The 12,212-nt window shown below is 36.3% G+C and overlaps 1 protein-coding gene across 1 annotated transcript in view; it reads right to left on the reverse strand.

The window, feature by feature from the left end:
• Nucleotides 1-494: 494 nt before the first annotated feature.
• MAN1A1 (mannosidase alpha class 1A member 1) overlaps nt 495-12,212 on the reverse strand; it is a 146,735-nt gene continuing 135,017 nt past the window's right edge. Inside the window, exons 9-12 of the mRNA XM_071548977.1 lie at nt 10,739-10,958; nt 9,770-9,942; nt 4,529-4,644; nt 495-3,865 (exon numbers count right to left, since the gene is read on the reverse strand). Of these exons, the coding sequence (XP_071405078.1) occupies nt 3,739-3,865; nt 4,529-4,644; nt 9,770-9,942; nt 10,739-10,958 (636 nt within the window). The 3' untranslated portion in view covers nt 495-3,738. The remainder of the gene's footprint in view (nt 3,866-4,528; nt 4,645-9,769; nt 9,943-10,738; nt 10,959-12,212) is intronic.

Below are 12,212 nucleotides of genomic sequence, written 5' to 3' on the forward strand. Positions count from 1 at the left end.
TGAAACAAAATATAGTTACAGTTCCTATGACAACTGTTTCTCTTTCCTCTGGAGCATGGGCTAACGACAGAATTTCATTACATGGTCATGTAACACTGGGCACTGTGACAGCCTTGTCATCTCCACTCCTCTGTTTGCTCCTAAATGGCATTTAGCTGAAGCTCACTTGTATTGTGCAGAACATGAGTTGTAGTGACTGACCTTCACTGTGCTTATTGCCTGCCACCTCTGACTTCCCAGATTCCTGCTTTTCATTAGTGGCCTTACTTTCTACCCAAATGCATTTGGTATGCTGAATTTTATTGACAAAAAATTCTAGCAACTTATTTCAGTGGTAGAAGTTCTATATACTGCCATTAATTAAGAATAGCATCTTAACAAGTACACAGTGTACTGATCTGCTGACAAAAACTTGTGAGTGTAGCAGCCAAACCAGCCTATACAGTAGATTCCTTAGTTACTTCTGCAACACACTTAAGGAAAACTACAACAAATTGAACAGATATATTAAAAGACTTTATTCACAATAGAGAAATTTTTACAAATATAAGTTCTTAAAAATTAAGCATCTTGATCTATTAGGTGTTCTATAATTTGTTTATATAAAGATGAAAAGACTAAATGGATTATGTACAAATCAAAACCAATTTAAATACATGATAGAAATGGATATGTATGAAGTCACCATAGAAACAGTGAGCCATTGGGCATTGCAAAAATCTGTGTACAACCAACACATATGTAATACTTATCTCACAAGCAATGCAAAATTATTTCCAATCCACCTCCATGAAAAAATGTCCCTATCTGTGTGTTTTCTCCCTCCCCTCAACAATAAGCAATTTCTTTTGCTCTTATGAATGACTGGGAACACAAAGTGGTCATTACTAGCCACTTCCAGGCAGCTAGTTAAGTGCATGGGAAGTAGAATGCATGTTATTTCAGCAATCTAACAAGCAAGGAAAAGTGTGGACTATTTCAAAATGATTGCTCTAACTTTGGTGTTTTTGGGTTATTAAAAAAAAAGATAAATCAGTATATTCTCAGTTTATGAAAAGTTTTTTTCTTACAGTTGGCAGATCTACACGTTGTACAATCTTCTCGTCTACTTACATTAGTTTACAAAAAGTACAGTATAGTGCAGTTTGTACATACAACCTGAATACCAATACCAGTCACATCAAATTTGTGCTCTTTCAAATCATTGTAACTCCCACACTGAAAAAAATTCATATGAAATGTCTATTACAAGGAAACAGTCATGATGCTTATATTTAAGTACATAAGACCCAATGCATACACAGTTGTGTGTTTGAAGCCTGCTTTTTGAAACATGAAGACCTATCTTGTTTCCTTTCAGCTCATTAAGTACCAACAAGATCACATGAAACATCTGAGGGAAGCAAACTGTGGTTAAGAAAACCATGTAGAAGACGATTCCAAACCATGCTTTTCAAAGACTGTTTTTGTCTGAGCTCCTGCAGTTATTTAACCAATAGGAGGCCTATAGCAGCACATGCATGTGGTGGATAGCACCAGCACATGACCAAATAAAGATAACTAAGGAAAAAAAAATATTATTTTTTTGGTTAAAGTAGGAAGAGATTTTCTTTATTTTAAACTATAATTTCTTTGTGGTACTTCAGGGGGTGGAAAAAAATGTCCCTTATAAATATTTCCAAAGAAATACAATGAAATATAGTGCTCCAACAATACAAATTCTGGAACATCAAAATCAGCAGCATTTCTGCTTTTCAACAGAGGAGAGAGCCAAGACTTTATTCTTGCTTGTTTGGTTTCAGAAAACTACTGTGACATGAGGGAATCCATACTTTAAAAGAAAATAATATTTAAGAAAAAGGCAGTAAAGCAAAAAGATTTGAGTCTATGTGCTGGCTTGCAGTAGCAGGCTTTACCTGCAACTGCACATCCATTTCCATCCATTCTCCCAGTGATGGATGGATGGCCCAGGCCCAGCATCACAGATTCTTGCCTTGCTCCCTACATCAGTGTCTTTGGCAGCTCATGTGGCACATGCCATCTCTGTCTGCAGAGGAAGGAGAGCGGCAGTGTTGTCTTTACAGACTCCTGAAGGTGAAGTCTATGGGTCAGCTTCCAGCTGCTATATATAAAAATGTAATTAGTTATTTTTGCTCTTGGCTTCTACCTAAGAAAACCTTCCTTGCAGACCTCTATTGGTATATAAAAAATGTACTCTGTTCTGCCTGAACAATTGTTATCCTTCGGTTGTGGTTAGCAATGCTGGACATGTGAGCTATCTTACTAAATACTATTAAAGAAGATTACTGTTCAGAACCATATTTGTTTTGCTGCAGTACAATTGGTGAATTATGTGCTTTCTCAGAATGGGACGCCAGGTGTTTCCTACCTGAAATGTATGAGAATCATTCCACCACTAAATGAAGACATAGGTAGACTTTAAAATCATGTAAACCATGCCAAACCAGACTTAAATAAAACCAAGAATTAATAGTGTGCCATTTCTTTTTCCCTTTGGTGATGCCACAAAACAAAACATTTTTGGCAAAGCTGTTACCTTTCTTAGTAAACCAGGCTTCTATTCTAGGAAATATTTTTTTTAAGCACACTGCATTTTTCTTACTTAAGACAAGACAGTGCTGTCAGAAAATTTTAGTTCCATGCAGGACAATTTCCTCTCTGAGTGACTTATCTTCTTCTGAGGAGACAAGTTTTCTTCAAGGAATCTAAACATCTAGATTTATTCATATAGGTACATTAAATTGCTTTGTGACAATTAACTATCAAGTTTGTCGTCAAGTCTGAACCTATCTAAATGTTTGCAAAAGTCCCAGAAAAACAAATTGTCTCTGATATTCCAGGAAAATGTCACTGAGTATTTTTTTGCCTTTTTGCCAACCAACCAAATGAAAGCTACCAGACTAAACATATAAAGAAGGTTAATACTCCCCTTCTTAATAAGAAAAGAATATCTTATTGTACTCCATAGTAGTTTGACTAAAGACATTAAGAATAACACACTTAGAAAAGGGAGGAAACAATTTACTCTATTACAATACTGTAATCAAAACCTGAAAAACTAAGGTCTGCTAACTAATGTGCTAAATTCTTAGAAACTAGTTTAGTCTAACTTCAACATATACTGCAGTTTCAGAGTTGTGCCTGCATGAGATGAAAGTAACCCTATGTAGACTTCACTGACAATGAAATAGAGATACTTTACCAAGTAATAATAGACCCGCATAAGAAGAAGCTGTCACAGTCACAAGATTTGTCCTGGATGACACACGAAACAAATTAACATTTAAAAAAAAAAAGGAAAAAGCTATTTATACTTAATTCAATATGGCTTTTTGCAACATGGCAAAATATTACAGCTTAAAGCATACATCTCCTCACAGAGGAGAAAAGAATTTTGCAGTCAAATTAAAAACATAACAGGAAACGAGTAACATGCAGCCCCTCTGCTCTTTTTGGCCAAGATGACACTACAGCCTAACAGAATCTGGGGAGAAGTCCTATTTGCCTTCTAAGAAGTTATTCATCTGGAATGGAGGGTTGAGGTTTTATCATAGTTAATTTGGGTCCATTTATAAATATTTATTTAAACATTCTTAAAGAAATCAGACTGCAAAACACTTGATTTAAAAATTTAACTCAAGAATTTAAAACCAAATCATGTTCCCAAGTCCTGGAAAGAAATATAAGGAATGGAATGATGTATAATTTCATCTTCATCTATTTCTGGTTTTCTTCTTTATTCCCATCATCTTTATGAAGAACAGGAAGAGGATGAGCCTCTGTGTTGAAGACCCAGTGTTCAAATGGAAGAAGGTCATCTTCAGAAAACAGCAAATACAGGTACCTGGCAAGACAAAAAGCAGGAAATGCCACCACATCTGTAAGTGAAACTATGACAGTTTTCAGAAAAACATATAATAGTTAATATTTCATTTACTTGAGTATTAAACTTCCTGTTGAAATGGCATGACTACTTTTTTATCTGGTCTTTGCAACTTTTTCTTGCAGAGCAAAAGAAAACAAGTGAAGAGAGTAAGACAAAACTTTGTTTATTTCATTAAAAACTTAGGAGATGATGGCAGGTAATAAAATCTTTTTGTTTTCTCTCTTAAAAGGCCCTGAAAGCTCTCCATGGAAGTTGACATCTTTTCCTACAGCTTTAAAATGAAAGGTATGTAATACAAGCCTGATAAGACTAGTCAATTTGTTTCATTAGTGTTAGCATATATAATTAGATCCTATAAAAGATAGGAGATGTAATTTCTCAAAGACTATCAAGTCCCTTTATCAGCAGTAAAGGTAGTTTCCAGAAGTCAGGGAACTTAGTGTATTGACATAAAAGGGGGAAAAAAAGGTGATTTGGCTTGCCTGACACCCAAGAAAAGCTATGCTCTTCCACTCAGACTCTGATATGTGAATGCCAAGGGTACTAATGGTAAATATTTATCTGTAAAGATGACACACAGAACTAATGCACATTAGTTGAAAGTCAACTTTCTTAACTTACTTGAGTGTCTCTGAAAGGAAGAAACTTTGCTGCACATCGTCATGGCTTTCATGATTGTTATAAACATCTCTAATGCCAGAATAGCCACCATCTACTCTGCAGTGTTTTTCCAGTGCCTGAAGCAGGGGGAAAAAACAAAACAATGGGATTAACAAAACGAATCATCTTTCAGTTTTTATTTGTTTGACAGTAAAATTAGCAAAAAAAATTGCCACAATTTTTTTGATAAAGAGACGAAAACTGAAGGTCTAGATAGAAAAAACGATTTTTTTAAAGACATATGCACATATGTCTAATTTTACATCTAGGAAGAGAAGCAAAATGATAAATTAATAAAAAGCGCACACAAACCAGCTTTCCAAATGGTAAGATATAGGGGGTATATGGATGTAAAGGCATATGGATTTTCACTTTTGGTGCCTCCCCTTCCTCTCTTTTTAATAGGAGTAACAACAGTCTTTCTCTCCCAAGCTTGTATATCAGCCTTCGGTGATCATGCTACATATACCTTTCTTAGTCATATTTTAGTATTTAAAACTGACTGTAATAGAATTGAACACCATTCTAAAGATCAGTCCTTTCTTTACTTCCTGCAAGTCCCTTCAAAGAAAGGAAAGGCAACTCTCATTTTCTCCCTAAGTTGTTTGTTTTTCTTTGCTACCTTTCTGAAAAACCTTGGTCTGTTACACAGGAGTAGATGGAAACCCAGCGTGTGGCTGGACTTAACATTTTTAGCTGTGTAACCATAACAGTGTTTTACTCTAACTAGTTTCCAGACTCTGTATTCAGTTAAAAGGTGTCAAACAAATGACTGATGACTATTTCACAATAAAAATGAGTACACAGCCCACTAGAATACAATTTCTTTTCTTCCCACAGGAATATCCTATATTTTGAAGGAGAAAGAAGATTAGATGAAGAGTGTATATAGACGGGGAAAAATTATGTACCATGTGCTAGAACTGTAGAAGGTATATATAGTTAGACTATTTAATAAGTTTTGTTTCTTTATTTTAGACAGGTATTTGCATTAGAAAGGTGGAACCTGCATGAGCCATAACTTCTTTAAATGTATTGCTACCAATACCTCATTTGAATACTAGTTATCGCTACCTTGTTTAAAATATTAATTCATTTTTTTTTCTTTATAATTGACCTATTTAACAAGGCCAAAAGTATTCCTAGCCTCTTAATTTTTCGTATTCTGTTTTATAACTCTCTGGTACATGCAGTATAATGAAGGAGATAGGAAAATCTAAGATAATTATATTTAAAAGAACTCATTATTCAAAAACAAATCCAGAAAATGGCATTAACCCTAAATAGCTTCTCACAATGAAAATGATGGGAAGGATGGTGGATTGCTACATGAACTCAGGACCACCCTACTCTGAAATGTTGTGTTTGCTGTGAGGATGATATTGGAGCAACAACTTTCAGGCAGAAACACCTGGGGCTTCATCCAGTCCCCAACAGAGAGCCTGGAGAAAACTAGTTTCTCTCTTTATGAAGTTACTACAAATATCACCTTCACCTGCTCTAAAGACTGTTCAAGATCTGTTATTGCCATAAGTAGATACCCTAAACGTCCTTGATTTTGCTGGATTCCCTGTAGCTGTCTGCACACATTTAGCTTGCATGTCAGGCTTTTCATAGTTTTCACTGGAGAGTATGCTGCCTGTTCTATATTTAAAAGGGATTTTTCTCCAGGAGAGATCCTTTAAAAATATAACAGCCTATTTGTCTTTTCTTATGTGTCTTTAGGTTCCTTAATTTTCCCAGATACTTTTACTAAGTGACAAATATTCTTCAGTTTAAACAAGTAATTTCCCCTGGCTGGTACTCCTTCCCTCTTGTCTACTTCAACCTGCAATGAATTCGTAATGCCAAATCTGTCTTTTTGACTTTCAATGTCAAACACAAGATGGTGCTTTTTAAGGCACAATGGAAGGAGAACTTGAAGGATAAGGCTATTATGCAAGGGAATAGTTGCATTCTAAACAGGGTGAGGTAAAATAAAAGCAAATTGCATTTGGGCTCTCACATGTAGTTAAGTGTCTTCTTTTGAGTTTGCTGTAGGGAGGCACCATAAAGATACCTGAACACACTGTTATGTTGTAAACTAAGGGGTTAACTTCCACCATGTCAGCTATCTAGTGGTATCTGCTTGGTGCAAACATGAAGTATCTTATCCCTCAAAGCTGCTTTCCCTGTAAGTAAAGGAACAGGACATGCACCTGCAGGATTAGCAGGATAAAAAGACTCTTGGTTGTCAACCTTTAACTGGCAGTGATGGGCTTTTCTGCTCTTACCTGCAGTTTCAGAGTACATTATTGTTCACAGTGACAGGGGGTAGTGGTGGGTAGGAAGAAACAATCAGACACATTTTAAATTAATAGTTCTCAGAAAACAAGGGTGGCTAAGAATAGTTATGCTGGAGTAAAAAAACATCAAACCCAGTAAAAAGTGGCTGACAGTCTCAAATGATCATAAAAGGGAAAAAACCAAAGCAAGTGCTATGAATTTAAAATATGTGCCACATTTATAATGCAGAAAGGGAGGCTCTCATGAGCTAAGCTGATAAAACCTTTCTGACTCAGTAACAGTGGATATTGCTGGTGGTCATAACTGCATTTTCTCCAGCTGCTGAAGTACATACAAAATGAACTTGGACTCAAAGCAGCAAAGCAAGTTCACAAAGAAAAAAGGGAGAGGCTGTAGCATATTTTAGTCTGTAAAAGTTAGAGAAAGACTTAAAAGACTTTGCAGAGAGTTTAGAAGTCATGACTCTAGAGCAGCCTCCTTTTCTACTACAAGAGCAAGAGAAAAAAATGTAATGATTTTGTACTGCCAGAGTTACAAATTGAAAATGGACATAAAACACATGAAGAACAACTTATTTTTGGGCAAAACCAAAATGGTCTGACTGTTCCTCTTTTTTCTTGTTTCAATTTCAGGTTTCTTTTTGTGCAACAGGTACTGGCAATTAAACCAACCACCTTCAGTGTTTGGGAACATCCCCAAGAACAGAAACAGTGAAGTGATGTGCTCTCTGGGGCAATATTAAGGAGCAAGAGGGGGCAGAATTCATGAAATACTTGTGGTAAGTTACCATGATGTGCTGGGACAAAAAACTACAGTATCAGGTGGAGCTGCATTTCTATAAACATTAAGGGAGAAAAGGAAAGAAAAAATATTTTAAACCTACAACTGACTGTATAACTTTTGTGAAGCTGTAAGATTTGGTTTTGTGAAACACAACTGCACATTAGGACAGTGGAAGATGGGCCCTGTGCAGAATGGAACCAGCTGCACCTCCCACACATGGGCTGTAATCCACTGCCTTCAAGCCAGATGAGAGTAACCACAAGGCTGTTAAACAAGGAACACATGGGGAGTGCTGAGAAGGCAAACAAGTGTACAAACTTGAAAGAAACACAAACAAACTGAACCAACAGGGTAAAGAATAATAATAAGCAAAACATTTCAGTTGTTCATAACAATGCTATCAGTGTGGGCAGCAACAATGAGTGAGGAAAAACATCTCCTGGAGAAGGAACATTTGGCATTGCTGAAGCCTGGTGGGATGACTTCCATAAACAGCCATTGTAAATATGCCAATTATAATCTTCCTGGAAAGATTCCAGTAAAAAAAAATGTGTGCCTAGAGGTGGTGTTAGCAAAGAAGAAAGGGAACAGCCCTTTAAATTAGAGGTTTTTAAAAAAAACAATTGCTTTGGAATCATTAACTCAGACACATTGTTTCAGTACCACAGAGCCAATACCTGAGGGAGGCAAATATAATGCCCTAAATAACTACCTAGCTCAATACAGTGCTCACTGCAGATACAGAATGACTGTGAATTATTCAGACAAGAAGTTTGAGAGTATAAGTGTATTTAATGCTAATAGCCATTTTTTGGAAAGCAGCTTTTGCTTTTAATTTTTCAAGAATATCTGATAACTAAACTTGAAATGCCTTTTTTTCACAAAGCACAGCATTTGCAATACATTCAGTATCTCAATACTGAATACATTTACAGATCTTGGTTGCTATTGAGGGAGTCAGGTACATGGAATCATAACTCAGTAAGAGCTCTCCAGTGGGGCCCCTCAGGCATAAAAAATTGTAGTGCACAAGTCTACATGTTCTACCCTTAGTACAGAGCAACCTTCTACAAGTAGCAGTGTAGGTCCCTCCAGAAAGCTGTAATCATACACTCAAAAGCAAGAGGTGTTGGGTAAACTCACAAACAGGACATTTATGAAATCCTGGAAACCAACACCTCTGCACAAGTGAGGCCACTGTGGAAAAAAATATCACATAGAGGTATGGTGAGGTATACTGTGGGTTTGGGTGTGTTTGTCTGTTTGTTTTGTTGTTGTTTTTTCCCTTTGGTTTTTGTTTTTCATTTTTATTAAGTATACAGAGCCACAAAAATAATGTCCCTTAGCTTCCTTTATTTCCTATCAGATCTCATATAATTTAACAAGGGTCACATCAATGTGAGGAGAAAATAAGTGAACTCTGCAAGTGTAGCAATGACCCATACCTGGAGGATGAAACGTGGTAAATCTAAAGGCTCTCATCCCTACCAGTAGAAGTGTTTAACCACTGAAATAAGGGAAACAATGGAGCTGGCAAGCTAATTTTTGCAGTATGGACTAGGTGCCCTCTTGAATGGCTTGGGCTAGACAAACACAAAGAGATTCAGCATTTCTGGTTGAAGATCAGAGACTAGTGGGACACAAATTTAAATCTAGAAAAAATTGCTATAATTTATGGAGTTTTGTCCAGTCACCCAGTTTTTAAATGTTCAGTACTATCCAGTACCTCATCCTGGCCTTCATCACCCTAATTAAAATCACCTTCATACAATTACTGTTGAAAATATATTTAAGAAAACATAATTCCCTGTCCAAGACTTAAATCTGACACGTTTGCACTTTCCATTTATATGCAGCAACACACAACATCTTGCACAGTACATCCAAATATGACCCTAATCCTAGAAGCATTTAAGAAGGAGAAATCATTCTATTATACAATACCAGCAGTATTTGGCTTTTACAAAATGATCTTAGTTAATCTATTAGTAAATGAATCTCTGGAAATTTGAATTGATATTACTGATTTAAAATAAATATTTACACTCTGCTAAATAATATCCAGATACTATTTAATAGCTCACTTAACAAGATATTAGGATTTAACATTTAAAAAGTCAAATAGAACCTTACCTCCACAGCTTCCCATCCCCACTGCCTGTACTTTGGATCATGAGTGAGCCTCCACATGTACATGTAGGTTTCTATGACCTCTGGTCGTAGGATGTAGTACTTTTCATTTTGTCTTGTAGCAATGGCCTCAACACCACCATCAAATCTGAAGGCTTCTGGTCCCAGTTTCATGCCTAGCCAACATAAAAGCATAAGCTACAAATAAAGACACTAAAAGAAGTTTGAAATTATCTAGCCTACCAAATCAACTAGTATTTCATGTGGCACAAATCCAGGTTACCCAAAAGGTATGTAATTCATGAAAGATACTGCCAGCACCTATTTCTAATGTTTTGTACATAATTCAGAGTAGGAGAGAGCTGTTCTTCACCAGTGCCTTAGACAGTGGTTACAGTTTGAACAGTGATGCTAACATTCACATTCTGGAAGATTTAACCTAACTAGCAACATGTGAAATTTTGTTTAAAAGACGAAGATATTTACTTTTCTGTATCAAATGGGAAAATGCACTCTGGGACCTGAGATGCTGCTGGAGTTATTTCTGTAAGAAGATGAAAGAATCTACAGCAATTTCCTTCACAGAAATCCCCTTTCTTTGAGCAATTCTATTGTTTGCAGCATTGTATCAACAGAACTGGTGTAAAGGGTTTTTTTGTGCATAAAACATGATTAGCAGCTACACTGATGGATAAATGAACAGGGCCCCTCTCTTATTTGTATTCAGCTATACAGAAATTGTCATAGTGAAAAAAGCTGTCATGTTAACTACTACACTGAGTAGATATGATTCAGGTGCACAGAAATTATTTATAAAACAGTATCCATTTTTAAAGTTACTCTTAAAAGCAAAGCAGCATTTGCTCAGAAAGATGAGTAGTTCTCACTGTGTTACAATTTTCATTCAGCATTATGCAAAAATACCACTGGCTGCCTTCACAAAGTGAAGCTGAGCTGCAACACAGAACTCACGTGTACGATCATAGGATTCGTGGCAAGTCCGAGCAATTTCAGCCCCAAGCTCGATGTGATGGCCTGTTTTGTCACTGGGTGCTCCGTCTGCCCCCAGAGCAAACATGCCTCCAGCAAAACAGGTGAGGTGTCCCATCTTGTGTTCAAGCAATCCCCCCTTCCACTCAGCGATGTACGTTAGCCCCCCGCTGGATTTTCGGATGAGATGGGTCTCTATGGCCTGCAAAAGCACACAATTTCAAACCAAAGGTACCAAACAGTAAAGTGTGAAGGACAAAATTGTCTTGTACATTGGTTATTTTTGCTCTGTATTGCCTTTGCTTATAAAATGAAATGGGTAACATGAGGCAGCATAAGCAAAGTGCAGCCAAGCCAGTGCAGATTAGCATATATCAGTAACAATAGCTAATTTTGCTACAACTTTGAGACATTTACATGGTATATTTTATAAAAATTTTAGAAAGACCTACAAAATACAACTCAATTTTTGAATTATTTTATTTCTTTCTCTTTCTACTTTGGGCAGTTTCAGGTACTTTCACATTTAAGAGTGATTAGCCATCACTTCAGCCTCCACATTTCCCATTTTAATTCTGACTTAAAGGATGTGGTTATTGATACGACATAACTCATATTCAGTGAGTCTAGATGGCATTCCCAAAGTCCAGTGAGTTTCCAGTCCCAGGCTGAAATCCTCTACTTATCAATAAAGAATAGAGGAACACTAAGATTTCTGGGGAAAAAAAATCTAAGCAGAATAAAAATATACAAATCTAAAGAGAATTAGAAGTTGGTGATGACCATACCAGTGTATGGTCACTGAATAAAAAAATCCAGGAAAGCAACTTTCCTTTGGGGGAGGGATAGAATTAAAACAACAGAGGAGCAGCAGTAGACCACATTAATTAGAAGCCCACAAAGAAAGAAAGAAAGCTATTACTCTTTGAAGGGTAATAGAGAGGAGATAACACTATTGTACAGTCAGTTATATAGCAGTGCTCTGACTGTTCTATTGAGATTGTAAGGTCCATAAACAGTACTCAACATGCCTTATACAAGAGTAAAAAACATTAATAAAATATCAGTACAGACAACTATTGACAAAAAACCCAGGATTTTTTAAAGCATTATAAAGTGATGATTGTACTTCTGCTCATTAAAACATTTGCAAATGTTGTTTCTATAAGAATGAAATTTTTTCTCTAAAATAAAAGCATCAGCAGAATAATTGTACAATCTTCACATACAGAGTATTTTTTTCTGCCAAGAATGTCACGTTGAAAACTTCACTTTGTTTTCCACTAGTATTAGTGCAAAGCACTTAGTAGACATGTTTTCTGTCCAGATACAGAGTCACTTTTAGATCAGAAAACTCCTCCATCCCCTTGCTTCCTCCTTGATTGTATGTTTTTAGCACTAGGTACCTACTGGAAATCATATCTAAATTTTAAGCAGCAGCAAATAACGAAGATTC

Source organism: Pithys albifrons, chromosome 2, assembly GCF_047495875.1.
Source record: "Pithys albifrons albifrons isolate INPA30051 chromosome 2, PitAlb_v1, whole genome shotgun sequence".
Lineage (NCBI taxonomy): Eukaryota > Metazoa > Chordata > Aves > Passeriformes > Thamnophilidae > Pithys > Pithys albifrons.